This window comes from Pleurodeles waltl, chromosome 4_2 (assembly GCF_031143425.1).
Source record: "Pleurodeles waltl isolate 20211129_DDA chromosome 4_2, aPleWal1.hap1.20221129, whole genome shotgun sequence".
NCBI lineage: Eukaryota > Metazoa > Chordata > Amphibia > Caudata > Salamandridae > Pleurodeles > Pleurodeles waltl.
Genome location: NC_090443.1, coordinates 399976363 through 400001586, shown reverse-complemented (window position 1 = coordinate 400001586; position 25224 = coordinate 399976363). Strand labels below are relative to the sequence as shown.

The following is a 25224-nucleotide window of genomic DNA, read 5'->3' as shown; positions in this document are numbered from 1 at the left end:
TTCGTGCAGGATGTTTAGGGGCTTTACCAACAAACAACACAGCCTGCATGGAGAAAGAAAGTGTTGGGGGTGGCCTGCCCAGGCATCAGGCCATGCTCCCCACAATGGGCCAACAGTCTTTAGTTTACACCCCATTTGCCTCCTTTAGTGGGTATAGGAGGAAGAAAGCCCAGAAAACACTCACAGTTTGTCTGCCCCTCCCCAGCTCTGTAGATTATGAGCTTTACCCCATAAATCTCCCTAGTGGGGGCAGAAAGCCCACTAGACACTAGAGATATTATTTAAAATAAAATAAGTGATGGGGCCTATCTGAGGGTCAGATTGTAGGATTTACCTTCAATATACCTCCAGGGGTGGGAGGGCAGAAAACCCATTAGACACCCGAAAAATATGGGAAAAAATAGGAACTGATAGGGGCGACCCAGCAAGACAATGGGTAATGCCCCCACCACATAAGAGGTTCCACAGTCTTTCTACCCCCACCTGAAGGCAGATGTGGGAGTAGAAAACTTACTACTCCAATTGAAGTTTGACGCTTGCAGGACATTCTGCTTTGGACAACTTAGTGGGATTCACACAAGTCACACTACCCTGGACTCCCCTGGGTGTCTTGGTTTTCAGAAGGTTTAAGTGTCTTTCAATAAGTGATGGCTAAGCCTGGGCCCAAATGCCATAGGTACTCATATCACCAAAATGAGTAATTTTTTACTGCAAAAAATTGAAGTCTTCACATTGCATTTTGGAGGCTTCCCCATGGCGGATGATAGACCAACCACACAAGTGGGTTACTGTTGTTATGGGGAGAAGAGTAAAAATACAGAACACGGAAAAGCTGTGATTATCAACTGAATTTCTTTCCTGTTTTTTCTTTAAAATATGAACCAGTGTGGGAAAAAGAATACATTTTGCAACATGTTCTCAGAATCATATGACCTTATGCGAAACTCCAAATTCAGAACTGTACAAATAGCCACCATTCCTAAACTCAGTACTTTGGGCACATTTAAAATTTGCATATGTTTTCTTCATTTTTGATTCATAAAATGTTCCCAAATTAATTCTGCCTGGTTGGTGCACAATGAAATATCATTACAAGCTGTTGTTCAGTTGTTGGCTCTGGGTATCATGTGTTTTAGGACAGCCAACAACCATCTGTCTCTGTTTCCAGAATGCTCTGATGGATAACAGTATATTACTTTTGTAAACCAGCTTCTGTGACAAAATCATTACAGATAAACATACGTTCTCCCATTTCTGTTTTTGTCTATTTATTTCCATGATTGTTTTATTTCTGCGGTTAGTGGGGAGAACCAGAGTGATCTACACAACTGCCCCTTTGCTAAATTTAGAATTTTGTCTATGTTTGAGAAATGTTTTGCTTTCCAGTTTCACACATGTGTTTCACACCTGTTTCCCCTACAAACTGCAAGTAGGTAGAAATCATAAACAACAGTAAAAACTGACTACCACTTACAAAAATGAAAAAACCCTGGTACAACTGAATTTTTTTACAACTATTCTTCCTCTTGAAAGCAAATAAAATGAACTTTTAGTTGATGTCATTTTTTGACAAAAGCATGCTTTCTTGCAAAGACCTTGTTTTTACCAGTTCTCCAAAACAATCCCAACATTTTGCTATAATTTCGCTATTTTCTTGGTTTCCACCATTCAGAAACCCAGGGTTCATTTTGAATTCCCATCATGTGGGGGAAATAGAACACAAATTTTGCCAGGTTAAGGCTTAAGGTCGAAGTGCTCCAAGCATAAAAAAAACAAAAGACTCACACTCAGGGGAAAGACTAGGCTGCTAAGAGTGAATTGACATGAGCTGCTTTAAGAAAATGTTTCCTGTTTGGCAATACAAATGAAAGGACAGAGGTTTGTGTCCTTTGCAAGGCTCCATCCATGCAATAACAGCCAATCAAAGGGGGACTCAAATTGTGACAAGTATAATTAATATTCCTTAAGTAGGTCATTTTGTGACTCCTAGCCCTAGCAAATGAATAATTTGCAACATGGCCTATTGGGGAAGCGATAAAGAAAAACTGCTGAACTTAATTAAGCTACATTTGGCATAATGTTAGAAATTTACTCAGAAAGCGTGCTTTTCATGATTTTGTGTAAACCTGTTCAGCCGTTTTCAACAAATTTCAATTCAGGAGGTGCTCAGGAGAGCCCGAAAGGGTAAAAAATAGGCATTTCTGGATGGTTGGTCCAGGGGGAATCCTGAGGAACAATAAGGGTTTTCTAATTGTCTGACAGAGATTTGTCTCCCTCAGAATACACTGACATACATCACAGGTTAAAGTGATGTTATAGTTACTTGTTGAAATAAGATACACACATTTAAAAAACAGAAAAATGCTGACATTTACCATTATATTTTACTTAACTAACTATAACTTGCACCCACCACCAGGCAGTGCTTCTAACGTCACACATTACACCTCTCATAACATGTTTAATGGCAGTTCATGGCGAGGATGCAAATTATAGTTTGCTTAATAAACTATGAGTAGTGAATTTCAGTTTTGTTTTTAAACAGCTATTTTAATTTTATTTTAACACCCAATGACAGCATCACTTTATAAGCTGGTGTTTACAGTGTGTGTGTGTATATATATATATATTTGTATATATATATATTTATATATATGTAGATATATATATATATCTACATATATATCTACATATATATATATATATATATATATATATATATATATATATATATATATATATATATATATATATATTCAGTAAAAAAAACCAAAGGTTACAGGAACGTTATAGTTAGACTCACATTTTAAAAATACCAAACCATAGAAATGCACCTGTTATAGTTAGAGCTACCTCAAGTAACTATAACTCGTGCCTTAAGGTAACTATAACCCATGCCCTCACCATGCAGTGCTAATTACCCCACAAATTAAGGCAATCAGGAGATTTGTGATACCATCATTGATAATATCAATGTAATATTTGCAGTAATACTTTTGACAAAACAAACTGTGCATGGCGAGGGCACGAGTTATAGTTACCTTAGAGCACAAGTTATAGTTACTTGAGATAACTCTAACTATAACAGGTGAATAGATCTTTTTTTGCTGAAAAAAACAAAGGTTACAAGGACATTATAGTTAGGCTCAAGTTTCTCTTGTACAAAACCATTGAAATTCAGCATTCTGGCAATGCACTGCTTATGACCGCACATATTACATCACTCATGACAGAGTCAGTGACATCACTTATGACATTATCCCAAGAGGCACTGACACACCCACTCACACCCCTACACACAACCTCTCATACAACCACTCACGTACCCCATTCACAGACCCATACAAGTACTCATTAAGGCACTTACTCATCCATAGAGCCACTCGCACACCCACTCACTTAATCATACACCTACTCAGACAACCACTCACTCACCCATACAGTTATTGATACAACCAGTCAATTACCCACAGAGCAGCCACTGAGCAAAACACTTACTGATACAGCTACATACAAACCCGCTTACTCATCTATACAGCCACTCATAAACACACTCACTCATGCATACAGCCTCTCAACGCAGCCACTCACCCACCCATAAAAGCACCTCACACACTTACTCACACACCTACACAACAACTTACATACCCGCTCACACATCCATACAAGCACAAACATATCCACTCACTCAATCATACATCCATTGACACAGACACTTACTCTACAATACAGCCACTCACACACCAACTCACTTAACCAAACTGACACTCACTCACCCATACAGCTACTACAGATCCAGTCATTCACTCATATAGCCATTCTGACACCATAGTCAATCACATACGCACTCACCCACCCATACAACCACTCACTCAGCCACTCATTCACCCACATAGCTATGGACACAACCAGTCACTCACTAATATAGTCACTAACACAGCCACTCACTCACCCACACAACTACTCACCTACCTACATACACACCCGTACAGGCATTCAAGCACAGACTCACACATGGATGCCCACAGTCACACAGCCAGCCGCATAAAATATACTAGAAGTAGTGCCACTCATTGATAGTACAGAAAGTATACTATTTTAATTTTTGTGTTACCTTGGTATATATACTTAACACTCATAAACGTTTAGAAAATACTCACACTCACTGATTATGCCATCAATGATGTCATCAGCGATGCCATTTGAGATGTCATCAGTGATGTCACTGACCCTGTCATGACTGATGTAATATTTGAGGTCATAAGCAGTGCGTTGAGGGGGCGTAAGTTGCTCAGGTAACTATAAGTGTTGAATTTCAGTAGTTTTGTACAAGTAAAATTTTAGCCTAACTATAATGTCCCTGTAACCTAAGTTGCCACTATGTAGTTATAGTTAGGACCATGTTTCCATAGAAAAAGCATTTTTTGACTTGCCTCTATCTTTGGCACTGCTTGACGAATCACAAAACAAAAAAAATAAAAAAGTGTGATTCTTGTGCCCCACGGCAAGTTTTGGGGTGATCCGACACGCGTGGGCCGTGGAAAAGGGGGGTCAAAAAAGCTGTGTTTCCCATGTTAATTCCCATAGGAGATATTTAAGGAAAACAAATTTGTATATCTCTGGCTGTGACCACTTTGCAAAGATTAAGAGCTTGTGCTGGGCAAATGCAGAGTTCTGACTGGCTGCCAACACTTCAAACCGGGAAGTGTTGGCAGCCATCTTGGGACTTGGCCTCAGCCGAGTCCCACTAAACCGTGTGACAAAAGGAGGAAAAGGGGCCAGGATTGGGACACCCTGTCCCCACAGCCCTGGGATGCAATAAAATAACAGAAACCAAGTGGGGACTCCTGCGTTTGTTTCTGTGAGGCTCCCGGGTGGGCCAGGTTCTGGAGGGCATTTACATTTTAATGCAGAGGCCCAAAGGACCCACCACACAGCCCCAGGGACCACCACCTACCCAGGGCTTCAAACAGTTGTAACTGGGGCCTCCCCCCTGCAGCCCTAGGGACCACCACCTCCACAATGCTTTAAATGAATATAACATGGGGGCAACTCGGCCCACCCGCAGCCCCGGGGACAGCCACCCCCCCCGGGCCATTACTGAATTTGTGTGCGGGGGCTGCACGGCCCCCCGGCAGCCTGGGGGACCACCACCTCCCTGGGGCATTGCTCAAATTGTATGCAGGGGGCCATGTGGCCTCTCCGCAGCCCTGGGACAGCCACTTCCCCAGGGCATCTTACATTTTACGTGGGAAGGGTATCTCTTCAGGCAGGGAAACAGAGGTTTCTCCACTTCCAGTAAGTGAGAGCTGTTTGATAGCTCTCACTGGCCGGATCTAGAGTGTTTGCTCTGACTGGGCGGAAGCTGTCAAAGCTCCCGCCAAGTCAGAGAAAACAGCTATGTCTGTGGGTGGGCACTCCAGGAAATAGCAGAAGCCGGCCCGGGGGGGGGGGGTGGAACTCAAGGCCATCACTGGCTTTTCAAGGGGGAGGTGGTGGTCCCTGCAGCCAGTAGTCCATGATGGATCTCCTATCTCATTTAAATTAGCCCCAGGGAGGTGGTGGTCCCCAGGGCTGGGAGGGTGGGCAGGCAGCCCCCCACATTTGAATAGACATTAGCCTTAGGGAAGTGGCAGTCCCTGGGGCTTCAGGGCCCAGGGCTGGGCAGGGGGTACCGAGTCCATCTCAGCCCTGGAGACCCCACCCCCGGGGGCCCTGCCTCAACATTTGGGGGGAGGAGGGCTGTGCGGCCCCCCTCCCCAGGCAATCTCGGCCCTGCTGAACCTGCAGCTCCCTGTCTATGAGACCAATAGTTTCCTCTGTTTCCCTGCCTGCAGAGATGCAGGCAGGGAAACAGAGGAAATCTCTGCTTCCAGAAAGTGAGAGCTGTTTGATAGCTCTCACTTGCTGGAACTGGAGCTCTGACTTGGCTGGAGCTGTCAAAGCTCCTGCCATGTCAGAGCAAACAGCTATGTCCGGGGTTGGGCACCCCAGGATATAGCAGGAACCAGCCCTGGGGGGAGGTGGAACCCAGGGCCGTCATTGGCTTTTTGAGGGGGCCACGTGGCCCCCTTCCAACTTATACAGCCCTGGGGAAGTGGCGGTCCCTGGGGCTGGTGTTCCGTGATGTATCTCCTATCTCATTTAAATTAGCCCCGGGGAACTGGCGGTCAACAGGGCTGTGGGGGAATCGGGCAGCCCCCCGCATTTCATTAGGAGTTCTGGCCTGGGGATATGGTGGTCCCCAGGGCTGCGCGAGGGCTGGGCAGCCCCCCCACCACTTTTTATTACAAAATCTGCCCTGGTCTCCAGGACTTCGGGTGGGTAGAGCTGTCAAAGCTTCCACCAAGTCAGAGCAAATAGCTATGTCCCAGGTTTTGGCACTCCAGGATATAGCAGGAGCCGGCCCTGGGGGTTGGCGGAACTCAGGGCCATCATTGGCTCCTCAAGGGGGGCTGCGCTGCCCCTCTCCAACTTATACAGCCCTGGGGAGGAGGTGGTTCCCGGGGGGAATCACTCCGAAACTTTCCAGACAGACATTGAAGTCAGCATCCCATTTTTTTGGGGGGGGGGGAACATTTCATGAAGATTCATCAAATGACGCCAAAGTTATTAGCAAACAAAAGGCACTTTTTCTGTAGCAACTATGTCCTAGCTATAACTACCTAGTGGTGACTACCATTAGGTAATATATATATATCTTACGTAGTGGCGGTTGCCACTAGGTAGTTATAGTTAGCACCTAGTTGCCTAAGAAAAAGTAGAAAAAGTGTTTTTTGTTTTGCTAATAACTTTGGAGCTGTTTGATGGATCTTCACGAAATTTCCAAAATGTATATACTAAGTTCAGCTTCTGTTGTGAAAGTTTTGGTTATCTCTCAAGCGGGCTGAGAAAAAGGTGGTGGTCCCAAAATGTGTTTTTACCATTCATTTTTCCATAGGACCTTTAGACACACCTACAGCCCAAACTACTGAACAGAATTACACCAAATTTGACACAAAGCTAGATTCTGTTCTGCAGATTACGCTTTTTGTGATTTGGTGCAAATATGTTCAATAGTTTCAGAGAAATTTAAGGTAACAAAATATAGATTTATAGGGACACGGATCCTCCGCTGATCCAACTGTCCCTGGGCTGATATATGATTGGCTCAGAAACTTTCAGCACGGAAGTATTGGCAGCCATCTTGGGACTCTTCTTCCGCCAAGTCCCTGAAAAAAATAATAATAATAAATAAAGAAATGGGGCCAGGGTAGAGTCACCCTGACCCCTTAGGCCTGGTGTTGGGATCCCTGAGGGCCCCCGCCAGGGCTAAAAAGCAATTTCTTTAACAACATCGGAAAAATCCGCAGATGGATCAGCAGATGGGCTGGTCCCAGGGGCATCATAGAGGTGGGGGACACATGCCCCCCCCTCCTTGGGCTTTAATAAGCTCTGGGGACCGCCACCTCCCCGGGGCAAATTTCCAAATATGAGCTGGGGGCCATGGCCCCCCGGCACCCCAGGGACCACCATCCCCAGGGCAAAAATGTTTTTAAGTGAGTGGAGGAGGCACAATGGCCTACCCACACTGCCCCGGGGACCGCCACCTCCTCGGGGCTATCTGTTTAATAAATGTGGGGGGGGGCAGGGACCACCCCCCCCATTCTACACTTAATTTGAAGCAGGGGGACCACGCAGTCCCCGCGCCCTGGGAACCACCAACCCCTGAGGCAAAAAGCAATGTATTTGCATGCCGGACAGACACCCCTCCCCAGCCGCCCCCGGGACCACCACACCCTGGGGCAAATGATTAAAAAAGAAAGGGGGTCCCTATGGGACCCCCATAGCCTCGGGGACCAAAACACCAGGGGCAAATCTTTAAAAAAAGAAAGGGAGGCCCTAAGGGACCCCTGCACCCCAGGAACCACCACCTTCCCAGGACAAGACCACGTTGGGAGGGGGTGTGTGGCCCCTCTTCTGGAGCCACAGATGGCCCTGGTGACCTCTACCCCCCAGGGCCGACTCCTGCTATGTCCTGGGGTGCCCACCTCTGGGACATAGTTATTTGCTGTGGCTTGGCTGCAGCTCTGAAGCTACAGCCAAGCCACAGCAAACATTCTGCTGTTTGACAGCTGAACATTTAAAGCAGGTCCCACTCTCAAACAGCAGAGCTTTCATCTCTGTTGCCTGCAGGCGTGCAGGGGACAGAGATGAAATACTTCAGCAAGCACAGAGCTGATCTCAAAGCAGCTCCGTGCTTTCTGAAGCAATGGCATTCAAGGCTTCCCCTGCAGTGTCAGGTAGCCCGTAAAAGGCTTTTCATTTGAAATAAAAATGTTTAAAAAAAATAATGATAAATAAATAAGGAGAGACCACGGGGAGCCCTTGAGGGCTCACTCGCAGTCCCTGAAAGCCTAAAAAGGTCTAAAATAATTTTTACAAAACAAAACCCCCGTAGTTCATTGTAAAGGTCATAGTGTATCACACTAAGCTTTGGGGGATCCAGTCCAGCTGGACTCATTACCATTTTTTTAAATAAAAAAAATATATATTTAAAAAAAATATATAATTGTTTTATTTTAATTTCGATAGAAATACCCCATTCTAAGTATTTCAGACATCAAAGTCTAAACAACTCTATCTCTCTCCCTCTCACTTTCTCTCTCTCTCTTGGTCTCTCTTTCAATCAGTTCTCCCACTCTCACAGCCACTTAGACACTTACGCACCCACTCACAGACCCACTCAGACACTCACCCGTCACTCAAAGACCCACTCAGACACTCATGCACCCACTCACAGACCCACTCAGACCCTCATGTGCTCATTCAGAGCCCCTGTCAGACCATCATATACCCACTCAGATCCACTCAGTTACGCACCCACTCACACACTCACTCAGACGTCCACACTGACGCACCCACTAAAACACTGATGTATGCACTGTCACATCCAGACAATCTGACAACCACTCTCACCCCCAGATACGCCCTCTCACACCTATTCTCACACCCAGAGAGGCAGCGACAGCTCCCACCACACAGGGCCAAAGGGTAATGCACAGCATGCGGTTGGATGGTTAAGGAGATTGGTCGCAGGGTCTGGCTGAAGTTCAGGTCTTGCGGGCAACCTCTGCGCACATGGGTAAAGGCCGTGCATGCTGTAAGTTTGGGTGGTTATAGGGGGTTTGTCACAGGCCGTGTCCGCAGGTTGGATTAACGTATAGTAATGAAAATTACTATACGTTAAAAAACCATAGAAATTCACTGAAAAATCCAAAGGTTATTGGAACGTTATTGTTGGGAAGTAGAATAAAAAAAAAAACATAGAAATTCACTGAAAAAAACAAAGGTTACGGGGCCATTATAGTTAGGCTCACATTTCAAAAATACAAAACATTAGAAATTCGCCAGTTAGAGTTACCTCAACTAACTATAACTCGTGCCCTAAGGTAACTATAACTTGAGTCCCCGCCATGCAGTTTTTTCGTCAAAACTTTTACTGCAAATATTACATCGATATTATCAATGATGTAATCAAATATATCATAAGTGCCATAATTTTGGGGTAATTACCCTTACAAAGCCCTGTTATCTGCATAATACTTCTTTAGGCCAGAACCTGGTGCCCCCCGGGATCACTTGAGGCTCCCCCCAGGGGGGCCTGCCTCCAGTTTGATGACCCCTGATATATATATATAATACATATGTATTTCAAAAACAAAAAATACCCTTTCAGGCTTAGTATAAATTATGCAAAAAAGAAGAAAGAGCTCTGGGTAGTTTCCAAGCTGCACTCTAAATTTTCTCACCTCCAATATCTATATATATAACTATAAACATATATATGTATATATGTATATATATATATATATATATATATATATATATATATATATATATATATATATATATATGTAGTTATAGTTAGGTATTTAGGAAACTTTGGCAGCGTTTGATGAATACCCACAAAACTTTCCAAACGGATGGTACTTCCTGACTAGTTTGTGTTTGGCAAGTTTTTGGCTAATCAGTCAAGCGGGAGCAGAGGAAAAAAGGGAGTCTAAAAATGCTAAATCCCCATGTATGTTCCATAGACCACTTTAAAACAGGCTACAGCTAAATCTGCTGAACAGAATTACACCACATTCGTCAGGAAACTAGATCTTGGTCTGCAGATTGTGCTTCCTGTGATTTGGTGTAAATCAGTTCAGTAGTTTTTGAAAAATGAAAGGTAAAAAATATTTATATTTTTGGTATTTGGGTTCACATGAATCCCAGAGACTCTGTGGGAGTGCCAATTTAATAATAGAACATTCTGATTGGCTGAGGGAGCTTCAGTTCCCTTGGGCCGTCTTGCTCCCTCAGAAGTCAAACTTCAATGAGAACGAGTGGGTCTGACCGTCTGCCAGGAGTATGACTGCATTGATTAGCCCCTTTGACAAACCCCAGGGGTAGAAGATTTACACTGTAGCAATTTTTGCTAGAATTTCTTTGAAAGGCATTAGTTGTCTTCCAGGCCCGCCATGGTATTTGCAGATATGCAGAGTGAAATATGATATTTATTATCATTATTGAGTTTGGGACAGGGCCATGAGAGGCGAAGCCTTGAGTGAGTCATGATGCCTCTCCTCTCTCCCAAAAATGGTAATAAATATAAAATTGCACTTAGCACATCTCAATATACGGTTTATTTCAGGTTATTTGTTCATGTGTACTAGTTTTAACAAAAGTTGTGTAGCAAAAAAACTGCATGCACGGGGTTAAATTTGTGCAACTGCCATTATGGTGCAGTTGTGCTAAATAACATTTTTGAGCAACCTTTTGTTTCACTGCCATGGAATAAATATCTGCCTACCTATGTATGTGTACATAGCTTGAGCCTGAAATGGACTCAGGGAGCCCACTCCTTAACTAGTGCCTGAAGAGGCCCCAGGGAGCCCACCTCTGAGGTTGATTCCTTTAAGGGATGGAGGCAGAGCAGCATCCCTCCATGAGCTATTACTGTCCCCTGAGACCCTATCCCCTGAAACCAGCTCCCAGGCTTTGTCCCAGGAAGCCCATCCACAGGACATAACGGTTTCCTTGGCCACAGCAGCGTAAGCAGTGAAACCTGTGTCTGATGTTGCTTGATGGGAGCATTTTAAAATCTCCTGCCAGGCAGGTGCAAACACCAAGTCCTCTTTCAGGTGACGGGTGCTTATAAAATGCTCCTGCCCGCCGGGAGCAGACTTTAAATCTGTTTCTCTGCCAGCATGAAATCTAAATTATACTCCCGCCTGGAGGGAGCAGCATTATTAGCTGCTCCTTCCGGACATGAGCAATGATGGATGCCGGAAGCCGGCTTGGGCTGCTTGTGCCTTGGGGCTCTTCCAGCACCCTTCAGCTACAAGATGGTTGGTGCCCTGGGTGGGCACCAGGGCACCCACCTTTAATGCTGCCGAAACCTAGTGGAAGCAGTCCCTAGGGCCGAAATTTGCCCAGAGAGGGGGGGCACACGCGCCCTCTCCCCTTTATTTGAAAAAGTGGTCCTGGTGGATGGGGTGCCCAGGGTCTAACAGGGGTTACAGAGGGGGTCCACATGGTCCCCTCCCCTTTATATAAATAAGCTGCTCAGGGGGATGGGGTCCTCTGGGCTGATAATGGCTTGGGGAGGGAAACTGCACACCCCCCCCTTCAATTTAAAGAAACAAAACAGCCCTGGGTGTTGGGGTCCCCAGGGACAGGTTGTGCGCAGCATGGGGTTGACTATATAAGGGCATGTTGGCTGCAAGGCCTGGCCACAGGACCTGCCGCCAACCTCCAGCTGCGCATGGCCAAAGGCTGGGGGTGGCATAGGGTTGTATTTACTTATGGTAATTTGGTATTACTTTACTTTAAAAAACTTTAGATATTCACTTAAAAAAGCAGAAGTTAAAGTAATGTTATAGTCAGATATGATAAAAGGATCTTTTTTTTAACATCATCATTTTTATGACATCACTGATGACATCATCCAGTGTGCTAGTTTGTTTTATGGTTTACTTAGCGGCGGGTAGATATCATATTATTTGTCTACCTAATGTTGCACAGCCTGTGTCTAGCTAATGAGTGTAAGTGTTTACAAAACACATTTGATCCTAATGCACCATAGGTGTATAGAGGTATTGAACACATTATACATTTTGTATTCAGAGTAGTTTTGTGTGCAGGTGACAGTTGATTTGTGTTCCTTATGTTCCACACAAGTTTTTTTGTTCTGTAGAAAAGTTTTCCAACAGGAGTAGGATTCTGCATAGTTCATACTAACCTTTATAAGCGGCCTCGAGTTATTAGAAAGGATTGTGTCAGCATGGCAAGTTCTACATATCTTAGTAGACTCTGTGCACCAGCTACTTACCTATATTCAAGTACTTGTTTTGCTTGAGAAAATGGGCTATCTGTAGAGTTTTTACCACAGTATAAAGAATGGAGGTAGTAGGATGTTTAGCAACTTCAGATCTTTGTTATTTTGAGCAAATAGTGAATTTTTGACAACTGTTGCATAGATTGTACACTCTTCATAGTAGATCCATTTTACTGCTCTGTGGTGTGTTTCCTAGCACAGTTTCACTGTTTGAAAACAGTGTGGCATAAAGTAAACTCTCTCCACAGAGTAATCAATGTTTACAGTACCCAGTTCTCTGCTGACATCAACTTCATTTCTCAGTGTAGATTCAGTGAATATTAAGTGTTTGATTCAGATAAAAGCTGTTGGTAACAGGTCAGTTGTTTTGTAAGTGACATTCACTATTTTTAGGAATTGGCTTTCTCGGAACAGTTGCATACAGAATGAACACTGTACTTATGTTTCCTATATATACCTGGGGTTGATTGTTAATGTGAACTACACTAGCTGTAAAATGTATGGTTTAGTGTCAGTGTTGCACGTAATGCAATTTTTCTACATCTAAGGGAGTTTTATCTGTGATGGCAGTAATGATGACTGATTTTCTCCTGAGCTATTTTGTACTTATAGTCAGGTCTCTAATACCATAGAAATGTATAGACCAATATGTGGGAAAGCGAAGCTTGGATGATGCCATCAGTGATATAAGTACTGATGATGTAAATAATGTCATTTTAGATGTCATCAGTGATGTCATAGAACGTCATGAGTAATGTCATATGTGAGGTCATAAGCAGTTGATGGTGGGGCACAAGTTATAGTTAGCGCTGCTATATTCACCTGCTTATAGGTAAGTTACTTTAACCTTTGTTTTCTTTCAGTGACTATATATATATATATGTGTATATATATATATATATATATATATATATACATATATATACAGGGAGTGCAGAATTATTAGGCAAATTAGTATTTTGACCACATCATCCTCTTCATGCATGTTGTCTTACTCCAAGCTGTATAGGCTCGAAAGCCTACTACCAATTAAGCATATTAGGTGATGTGCATCTCTGTAATGAGAAGGGGTGTGGTCTAATGACATCAACACCCTATATCAGGTGTGCATAATTATTAGGCAACTTCCTTTCCTTTGGCAAAATGGGTCAAAAGAAGGACTTGACAGGCTCAGAAAAGTCAAAAATAGAGAGATATCTTGCAGAGGGATGCAGCACTCTTAAAATTGCAAAGCTTCTGAAGCGTGATCATCGAACAATCAAGCGTTTCATTCAAAATAGTCAACAGGGTCGCAAGAAGCGTGTGGAAAAACCAAGGTGCAAAATAACTGCCCATGAACTGAGATAAGTCAAGCGTGCAGCTGCCACGATGCCACTTGCCACCAGTTTGGCCATATTTCAGAGCTGCAACATCACTGGAGTGCCCAAAAGCACAAGGTGTGCAATACTCAGAGACATGGCCAAGGTAAGAAAGGCTGAAAGACGACCACCACTGAACAAGACACACAAGCTGAAACGTCAAGACTGGGCCAAGAAATATCTCAAGACTGATTTTTCTAAGGTTTTATGGACTGATGAAATGAGAGTGTCTTGATGGGCCAGATGGATGGGCCCGTGGCTGGATTGGTAAAGGGCAGAGAGCTCCAGTCCGACTCAGACGCCAGCAAGGTGGAGGTGGAGTACTGGTTTGGGCTGGTATCATCAAAGATGAGCTTGTGGGGCCTTTTCGGGTTGAGGATGGAGTCAAGCTCAACTCCCAGTCCTACTGCCAGTTCCTGGAAGACACCTTCTTCAAGCAGTGGTACAGGAAGAAGTCTGCATCCTTCAAGAAAAACATGATTTTCATGCAGGACAATGCTCCATCACACGCGTCCAAGTACTCCACAGCGTGGCTGGCAAGAAAGGGTATAAAAGAAGGAAATCTAATGACATGGCCTCCTTGTTCACCTGATCTGAACCCCATTGAGAACCTGTGGTCCATCATCAAATGTGAGATTTACAAGGAGGGAAAACAGTACACCTCTCTGAACAGTGTCTGGGAGGCTGTGGTTGCTGCTGCACGCAATGTTGATGGTGAACAGATCAAAACACTGACAGAATCCATGGATGGCAGGCTTTTGAGTGTCCTTGCAAAGAAAGGTGGCTATATTGGTCACTGATTTGTTTTTGTTTTGTTTTTGAATGTCAGAAATGTATATTTGTGAATGTTGAGATGTTATATTGGTTTCACTGGTAATAATAAATAATTGAAATGGGTATATATTTGTTTTTTGTTAAGTTGCCTAATAATTATGCACAGTAATAGTCACCTGCACACACAGATATCCCCCTAACATAGCTAAAACTAAAAACAAACTAAAAACTACTTCCAAAAATATTCAGCTTTGATATTTATGAGTTTTTTGGGTTCATTGAGAACATGGTTGTTGTTCAATAATAAAATTAATCCTCAAAAATACAACTTGCCTAATAATTCTGCACTCCCTGTATATATATGCATATATATATATATATATATATATATATATATATATATATATATATATAGAGTCACTTAAAAAAACCAAGGGCCAGATTTATGAAAAGTGGCCATACATCAGATGGAACTCCATTTTTCTTGTGGCCTCTTGCGCCCCCTACTGCCACAATGTGTGTGCCCTGTTTAAAATATGATGGACCATGGCACAGGGTACGGGGCAATAGTGTCAGAGTTTCTGATGCTTTTGATGTACTGTTCAGGTTTAGCGCCAAAATGTTGCCGCTAACCCCGAACAGCACATAGAGGCCCATTGTAAAAAATGGTGTGTCCCCTTTTAACGCCTGCTCTGAGCAGGCATTACAAGTGATAAAGAAAATGATGCAAATACATCTCTTCAGATTTCTTTGCTCCATTTTTTCACACACCACCCTCCCCGCAATGGGAGAACACCCCCTTTGCATACATTATGCCTAGCGCAGGCATCAAGTAGAGCACATAGGGTTACAAAGTGGCGCAATCCATGCATTGCGCCACTTTGTAAATATGACGCCGGGAAAAGGCCACCTTAGCATTGCCTTAGAGTAAAAAAATTATGCTAAGGTGGCACTAAAATGGCGCTAGGCCCTCTTAAAACAGGGCCCAAAGGTTACAAAGTTACAGAGATGTTATAGTTAGGAAATAACATTTTAAAAAACCTTATAAATTCACTGAAAAAAACAAAGGTTACAGGGACGTTATTGTAAGGAAATAGAATTTGAAAAAACCTTAGAAATTCACGGAAATTCACTGAATAAATCAAAGGTTACAGGGACATTATAGTTAGGCTCACATTTTACTCGTACAAAACTAGAGAAATCAGCAGTTATAGTTACCTGAGCTACCTATAACTTATGCACCTGCAATGTACTGCTTATGACCTAACATATTACATTACTTATGACAGTCAATGACATCACTGATTACATCACTCATGACATCACTGATGACATCACCCAGTGAGTGTGAGTGTGTTCTAAACGTTTATGAGTGTTAAGCATATGTACCAAGGTAATACATTAAATTAAATTAAATAGTATACTTTCTGTACTACTAATGAGTGATACTATTTCTAACATATATTATGCGACTGGCTGTGTGACTGTGTGTATCCATGTGTGAGTGGGTGTGTGAGGTCCTGCATGGAGGTGTGAGTCTGTGTGTGAGTGCCTATATGGGTGTATAAGTAGATATGTGAGTAGCTGTGTGGGTGAGTGGCTGTGTGAGTGACTATATTGATCAGTGAGTATGAGTGACTGTATGGGTGAGTGAGTGGGTGTCTTAATTCCTGTATGAGTGAATGACTGGCTGTGTAAGTGGCTGTATGGTTGAGTGAGTGGCTGTTTCACTGGCTATTTGTTTATGTGAGTTGCTGTGTGAGTGGCTGCATTGTAGATGAAGTGTCTGTGAATGGATGTAAGAGTGAGTGAGCGGATGTGAGCAGTTATATGGATGTGTGAATGGGTATGTAAGTGGTTGTGTAGGTGTCTGAATGAGTGTGTGAGTGCTTGTATGGGTGAGTTAGTGGCTGTGTTGAGAGGCTGTATGGGTGAGTGAGTATGTGTGTGAGTGGCGGTATAGGTGAGTAAGTGGGTGTGTAAGTAGCTGTATGGGTAAGTGTGTGGCTCTGTGAGTGGCCGTATGGGTAAGTGACTGGTTATATGAGTAGCTGTATGGGTGGGTGAGTGGTTGTGTGAGTGCTTGTATAATTAAGTGAGTGGGTGTGTGAGTGGCTGTACGGATAAGTGAGTGGTTGTGCAATTACCTGTATGGGTCTGTGTAGGAAAGTACCATCTTGCCTGGCATGTTACCCCATTTTCACTGTATGTATGTTTGTTTTTGCCCTTGTGTCACTGGGATCCTGCTAGGCAGGACCCCAGTGCTCATAGTGTATGCCCTGTATGTGTTCCCTGTGTGGTGCCTAACTGTATCACTGAGGCTCTGCTAACAAGAACCTCAGTGTTTATGCTCTCTCTGCTTTCTGAAATTATCACTGCAGGCTAGTGACTAATTTTACCAATTCTCATTGGCACACTGGTACACCCATATAATTCCCTTGTATATTGTACTTAGGTACCCAGGGTATTGGGGTTCCAGGAGATCCCTATGGGTTGCAGCATTTCTTTTGCCACCCATAGGGAGCTCTGACAATTCTTACACAGGACTGCCACTGCAGCCTGAGTGAAATAACGTCCACGTTATTTCACAGCCATTTTTCCCTGCACGTAAGTAACTTATAAGTCACCTATATGTCTAGCCCTCACTTGGTGAAGGTTGGGTGCCAAGTTACTTAGGGCCAGATGTAGGAAAATTGCAAATTGCGACTTGCAATTTGCGAGTCCTTCCGACTCGCAAATTGCAAGTCGCAATTTGCAATGCAGAACGGTGTCTCAGACACAGTCTGCGAGTCGGTATGGGGTCGCAGAGACCCATCTCATTAATATTAATGAGGTGGGTCGCAAATTGCGGCCCCATACCGACTATAGGCACTCGCAAACATGGAGGCCTGCTGTAGTCAGCAGACCTCCATGTTCGTGACTGCTTTTAAATAAAGCAGTTTTTTTTTTTTAAGTGTAGCCCCTTCCAATTTGCGAGTGGGTTACCATCCTCTTCAAGTGGATGGTAACTGCGACACCATTTGCGACCGCATATGCGGTCGCAAATGGTATTGCATACCACTACGAATCGCAAATAGGAAGGGAACACACCTTCCTATTTGCGATTCTGAAATGCATTTTGCGAGTCGGTCCCGACTCGCAAAATGCATTTCTGCATTGGAAACACGCATTTGCGAGTCGCAAACGGCATATTTTGCCGTTTGCGACTCGCAAAGTGTTTCCTGCATCTGGCCCTTAGTGTGTGGGCACCCTGGCACTAGCCAAGGTGCCCCCACATCATTCAGGGCAAATTCCCTGAACTTTGTGAGTTCGGGGACACCATTACATGCGTGCACTGCACATAGGTCACTACGTATGTGTAGCGTCACCATGGTAACTCCGAACATGGCCATGTAACATGTCTAAGATCATGGAATTATCACCCCAATACCATTCTGGTATTGGGAGGACAATTCCATGATCCCCCGGGTTTCTAGCACAGAACCCGGGTACTGCCAAACTGCCTTTCCGGGGTTTCAATCTGCTGCTGCTGCCAACCTCTCCGACAGGATTCTTCCCTCCTGGGGTCTGGGCAGCCCTGGCCCAGGAAGGCAGAACAAAGGATTTCCTCTGAGAGAGGGTGTTACACCCTCTCCCTTTGGAAATAGGTGTGAAGGGCTGGGGAGGAGTAGCCTCCCCAGCCTCTGGAAATGCTTTGATGGGCACAGATGGTGCCCATCTCTGCATAAGTATGTGTGTGAGTGGCTGTATAGGTGAATAAGTGGGTGTGTAAGTAGCTGTATGGGTAAGTGTGTGGCTCTGTGAGTGGCCGTATGGGTAAGTGACTGGTTATATGAGTAGCTGTATGGGTTGGTGAGTGGTTGTGTGAGTGCTTGTATAAGTAAGTGAGTGGGTGTGTGAGTGGCTGTACGGATAAGTGAGTGGTTGTGCAATTACCTGTATGGGTCTGTGAATGGGTATATGAGTGTTTGCGTAGGTGCATGAGTGGTGTATGTGAAGTTGTATAGGGGTGTGAGTAGGTGGTGAGTGCTTCTGTGGATGATGTCATGAGTAATGTCATCAGTGGTGTCACTGACCATGTCATGAGTGATGTAATATGTGAGGCCATAAGCAGTGCATTGTGAGGCGTAAGGTATAGTTAGCTCAGGTAACTATAACTGCTCAATTTCACTGGTTTTCTATGAAGAACATGTGAGCCTAATTTTAATGTCCCTGTAACCTTTGTTTTTCAGTGAATTTCTACGCTTTTTTAATGCTGTTTCCTAACTATAACGTCCTTGAAATCTTTGTTTTCGTGTGAATTTCTAAGTTTTTTAAATTTTTTATTTCCTAACTGTAACCATTAACCTTTGACAGTGAGTGGGTGCATAAGTGTCTCAGTAGGTCGGTGAGTGGGTGTAAGAGTGTCTGAGTGGGTGTGTGAGTGTCTCAGTAGGTCTGTGAGTGGGTGTGTGAGCCTGAGTGAGTCTGTGAGCGAGTACATAAGTGTCTAAGGGGGTCTGTGAGTGGGTACATTAGTCTCTGAATGCATCTGAGTGAGTACATGAGTTTCTGAGTGGGTCTGTGAGTGAGTGCATGAGTCTCTGAGAGGGTCTGTGAGTGGGTGCATAAGTCTCTGAGTGTGTTTGTGAGTGAATGCATGAGGGTCTGTGAGTGAGTGCATGAGTCTTTGAGTGGGTCTGTGAGTGGGTGCGTGAGTGTCTGAGTGGGACTGTGAGTGGGTGCATGAGAGTCTAAGTGAGTCTGTGAGTGAGTGTGTGGGTCTCTAAATGAGTGAGTCTGTAGGTGGGTTTGTAAGAGAGTGCATGAGTTGGAGTGGGTCTGCGAGAGGGTGCATGAGTCTCTGAGTGGATCTGTGAGTGGGTGCATGAGTCTTTGAGTGGGTCTGGGAGTGGGTGCCTGAGTGTCTAAGTGGGTCCGTGAGCAGGTGCATAAGTGAGTAGGTATGTGAGTGGGTACTTGAGTCTCTGAGTGCATCTGTGAGTGAGTGAATTTCTGAATGTGTCTGTGAGTGAGGTCCTGAGTCTCTGCGTGGCTCTGTAAGTGGGTGTGTGAGCCTGAGTTGGTCTGTGAGTGGGTGCATGAGTGTCTGAGAGAGTCAGTGAGTGGGTGCATAAATGTCTGAGTGCATTGTGAGTGGGTGCATGAGTGTCTGAGTGAGTGTCTGAGCGCGTCTGTGAGTGGGTGTATGAGTGTCTGTGTGGATGTGTCAGTAGCTGTGTGACTGACTCGACGGCAAAGAAACCTCACCTAGCCTTTTATCCAACAAGAGTCCACAGTTTTGCACAAAATACCTACCCAAGTGGAGTTCTTTCTTCCTCCTTGGGTAAATGTTCAGTAAATATTCTACACTACAGCTGCATAGTGGAGAACAAGGAAATGTCACCAGTGACCTTGTGTGCATTTTGGCAATATGATTGTTCCTGGTGCGTCTTGATCCAGAAATATGTGATAACATGAATTCTCTAGTAGCGAGGCCAACACAACTACAAAGACGTAAATCTCCACTAAACCAGGCTCCTTCGTGTTATCTATATGATGTAATGTGATGTCCTCATATTCCTTAGATTTAAAAACGCACCACCAAATTTGGCAGGAAAGACACTGGGGGCCCTTTGGTACGCTGTCCATCATGCTGGCAAGAGGATGGACGGGTGGGACAAGCAGTGAAGCTTCCAGGTGATTTGCACATTTGCAGAGTAGAACAGGGACCCCATCCCCCGGGGCCTGGTCACAACTTAACGGTGGAGGGAGACTGCGCGGCCCCTCTCCCCGGGCCAATCTCAACTCCGGGGACCCCATCTCGCAGGGCCATCATTCAATGGAGGAGGCGGGCTGCGCAACCCCCCTCTCCTAGCAGATTTCAGCCCCAGGGACACCATCCCCTGCTAGATACATACAGACTGGCATTTGCCATTGTGTAGGTGAAGTAGGGCAGAATTTCCTAAGGATCAACTTTTTTTGTTTTTCCAATAACATTTGGATGCTGTTAGACAAACCTTCACTAAAGTCTCCATAAAAATTTCAGCCACTTCGTCTCCTTCCTGGAAAGTTTCACGGAGATCCGGAAGGCGGGAGCTGAGAAAAAGGAAGGGTTCCAAAATGTTTCCTCATGTTAAACCCCATTGGAAATTCTTGAAAGCAATACAGAAAAAACAGGTGAACATATTTATACCAAATTTTGGTAGAAACTTAGAACTTTACTCGGAAAGTGTGCTTTTGGTGTAAATCCATAGAGCCATTTTTGAGAAATTCATGTTTAAAGAGGTGCTCAAGTTCAGCTTGAAAGGGTTGAAAAATAGGCATATCATGGTGGTTGGTCCCACAGGACTCCCACAGGACCAGAGCTTTTTCTCCTATCGGCTAGCTGAAACTTGAAATAAAATGTTGTGCCTGCCAGTACAAGACACAGGGATATGATCCCCGTGTGCTGAAGTAGTTTAAAAAATAGAAGCACCTTGACCCTTTGGCACTTATGGTGGTGCAGAAATTAATACATATACTTGTAGGGTTGCGTGCTATGTTGGTTGCTTGTAACACCCTACCTTAAAGTGCTGTTGCTTCAGTGTAAAAAAGCAGGTCAGGGAAGAACCCGGGGGGGGGGGCTGATTTAGACTTTGGCAGAGAGAATTACTGCATCACAAATGTGACGGATATCCCGTCTGCCGTATTATGATCCATAATAGCCTATGGAGATCGGAATACGGCTGACAGGATATCTGTCACATCTGTGACAGAGTAACCTGTCCGCCAAACTCTAAATCGGACCCTTACTGTTCACACTCTCCACATTTTTGTAGGTATTCCAGGTATGTATTTAGTTGGTTCTGTATATTTCTTCAGGGCATATATTTAGCTTTGAGGTCTGAAGGGTGCATGTTCTGTGTGATTATTCAAGCATGAGAGGTCTGCCTTTAGTACCCTAGGCTGAGTATTCCAAAGTGAATGTTCCCCAACATGCTTGTACATTACTATAATGAGTGACAAATTATCAACCTACAGAAATGAGTACCCCGAAACTACCATTGCCAAGTGCATATAGGTAAGTATAGATATTCTGTTTTTAACTCTACATCTGCGTACCTTGACGCTATGTGTCAAGGTACATCGATGTCTAGTTAAGAATAGTAAATCTATACGTATCTGTATATAATTACCTTTACAATGTCTGAACTCAGTATTGTTAGAAGCTGATATTCTGTCTTTGATATTGTGGTAGAACACCCTACCAGTTTTTTTTATTAATGTGTATTCCAGTGTGACTATTTTTTTAACAGTATTTAATATTTAGCTGCAAGCACTACAGTGCAAGGTTCCTGTTATAAATAATCTATCACAGAACCTAGATTCATTAGTCTTTACTAGACTTCAGTGTAGTCTTAGAGATTTCCACCAAGAAGGTGAGGATTCTCAAATCAGGTGGGCAGTTGTCTGCCAGGGGAGTAAAGGTTGTGGCCTCTGCTGACCTCATGGGCAGGATGGTCAGCCTGTGGGCCTTCCTCCAAGGTCTAAGATACCCTCAAAGTCTCTGAAACTCTTTTGGAAGATACTTTACAAACTAATCGCCGTTTCGTTTTCTGCTTTGGCTTTTTTTCAGAATGTTGTATGCACCGGCATGCTCAGATGGCACCCGGATCCAGAGTTTCTCCACTGCATACCGTCATGTGAGGTAATTGTGGTATTCTTTATGTCTCCATCTTGGCCTGAGTGAGCTTGTGCACGTTGTATGTGTACCTTTTGTTAGTGTGTGTGTTACCCCCTCCCTCCAATTTCACACATGACTGATGATGCAGACAGTGAAGTACTGGAGGGAAAGCTTGATACATGCATTACAACATTGGCTTTGAGGATAGACTTCAAACTTATATGCTGCTTACCGTTATAATGCATGTAAGCATGTTGCAAATCTTAAGAAATAAGCCACTATTTAGTAAGCGTTGAATACCCAATAAGATCTGTTCCCCCTAAACTGGCATATGCTACTTCACTTTATACCAGAGGAGCATCATGGACCATGTCAATGGCTGTATGCTTGGGTCTGATACAGAGATATTGAGATTGTCACCCCTAGCACTGGGCCTACTCAGTCACTTGATCTGGGTATATATACCATGCACCTCTAGGGCTAAATAGATACTGGGGACTAGCACAAGATGAGAATCTGTTACCTCAATAGATTTTATTTAAGGGCTTGACACAAACATGCAAAATTTCAAATGTCTTGATCTTGGTCCAGTGTTTGGCTTAGCTCATCACACCTTTGTGATGTTCATCACCATGCAATAAACTGAACACTGTAGACTAGTTAGTTCACCATATATACGAACTGCCACTACATTATGCTTTTGCATAAAAACATAAACCTTCCAGAGTACATTAGAACTGTTTCCTCCAGAGCAGCAGCTGCAGCAACTACCTTAGCTTGGGTCGTTCCAGTTTGGACATCTGCAGGACAGTCACATGGGCATCTGTTCATACTTCCACTTGGCATTGCTGCACTGATTTGCAAGTCTGGATTGCGGATTATTGTGGCCACTCAGTCCTACAGGACTTTGTGGTTTGACGCCCATTCCCCAAACACATTGCGTTGGAATAGGCCTTGCATTTGCAGCAATTCACAAGGTAAGCAACACGCTATTAGAAATATCCATTAAAAGAATACCTTTCAGAAAAACTCTTTCTCCAGGATCCTTTATGTAAACACAGGTTCCGCACTACTCAGCCACCTTATCATTCCGTGGAGAGGATGTGCATGTATTAATAAGGTCCCAAATTATCTTTCACACAGTGCCAGTAAAAGCCAATCCAGTTAGCTACGGCCTGCATTCTTCGGTGCAGAATGGTCTAATGATTAAAACAACGTAATTGCACAAGGGAGGCACCTTTTCCATCTCTGTTTTATTATGTCCAGAGAGAGGGGTGACAGAGTTACGATGGAGGCCAATGACACCACATGGCTTTGCTACACAGACATAAGAGAAACCCAAGGATATATTGGGACCAAGGGTTGAATTATGTTATAAGGTAAAAAGAGGTCCCTAATAATTAATAGTGTAAGTAATACGCTGAGGACTTAAGTGAGGACCAGGTTGCATCCAATAAACTGTTTAAAATAGCATTTATTGAAAAGTTCAATTAAAATAGTTTTGTAGAAGTGGCTATCCCCATTGGGCACAACACGCAGGTATCAAGAAATATACAGGTAAAAAGTGAGTGACACTAAAGAATTCACATTTTCCAAGAAACAATTCTATGCAACAGGAAACTACTGCACCCTTCAACACTTTCATATAGGTAGTAGGGTCAGAGTGTTTAGGTCTACATCATTTCTATCTACTCAAGTTCTTGGATCATCATCATGACAAACAAATGCTTGCCAGGGGCAAATATACATGTATCAATATGTAATCCAAGGGGTCACATATCCCCAATTCAAGGCTTAGCTGGAGCACTCCACAGGAGTGTACTCCCCTGTGATAGACACGTTCACACAAGGTCGATATCTGGCAAACTATAGTCACAATCTGTATTGTAGATAAAGAACATGAAAGGTGCCTGGCGATTTAGGAAGAAATCACCAGACACAACAACCAGGTTGCTATCTGAAGTCAAGTGGTCATTTCCAAACCCGCGGGTAGTAAGATTTGCACTGGCGCTAAGGCCACAAATGCATCCCAAAAGAATCTTATATCATGCTAGATTCTGTGGTATTTCCAGATTGTCCAAATAAATAGGGAAACTAACAGTTTTTTTGGCTTATATTTTTACTTCTTCACTATAAAGCCTTTATATGCGTGGATATTTGATGGGGAAAAAATACTGTCTGCCTTCATTGAATGTTTATAATAGTGACAAGCTTCAAGGTGGAGCTAAAGGATTCCATATAGAAAAGAACTTCTCATGCTTTGTGCTTTGTCTGTAATAAATACTCCGTATACAGATCACTACTCTAGTACAGTTACTAGATGACTCTACCTCAAGATGTAATACTTTAGAAATGGGCTTTTATTTTACAACATAATACACTGTGATAGTTACAATCTCGATTCCCCCCAATAAAACTAATCAGAACAAAGTACTACATTACGTTGATTTCTAAAAACATGCCCAGGACTAGAGTATTGCATTCTTAATGGGGTCATGTCTTAACGTCATCTATCTCATCCATCAGACAATCGCTGTAGGTTAAGAAAGGCAGGAAGTTTCCAGAGATATGTTCCTACATCACCAGTACAAAAACTTGTACACTGTGAACTTGACCTAACCTCCTGACCAGAGCGGTTTTAAGACATGGGCAAAGTGGGCTCTAGCCCAGGGCCTCAGCCTTTTAGGAGGGCCCCTTATAGAGTCAGCCTTATGCTGCAGAATGTCATGCCCTCATGACCTTGAATATTTCTGAAACAGATTGTTTTAAATATGTTTTCCTTTTGTTTGTTATTAATGTGGGTGATATGTGAGTCTTTTTCAAAAAAATTCAGATAATTGTTGTGTTTATGTTTTAGGCAGAAGCTACAAAAAAAGTTTCATTGAGATCAAAACAGGACCTCACATTTGAGAAATGGAAGGGTATCACAGAGATTATTTGAAGCACAGTTAGTGAGCTGCTGCCACTGATTAACTTGTAAAAATTTGTAAAAACTTGTGAAAAAAAAACCATAGATGGACCTCGTTAGGAGGTCACTACAACTGGCAACACCCATTGGACTGCTAATGCTGCCAATGATAGTA

General features: G+C 43.6%; 1 protein-coding gene across 1 annotated transcript in view; it reads left to right on the top strand.

Annotated features, from left to right (window-relative positions):
- PAPPA2 (pappalysin 2) overlaps nt 1-25224 on the top strand; it is a 796947-nt gene that overhangs the window by 680079 nt on the left and 91644 nt on the right. The window contains exon 20 of the mRNA XM_069231564.1: nt 22094-22165. Coding sequence (XP_069087665.1) covers nt 22094-22165 — 72 coding nt within the window. The remainder of the gene's footprint in view (nt 1-22093; nt 22166-25224) is intronic.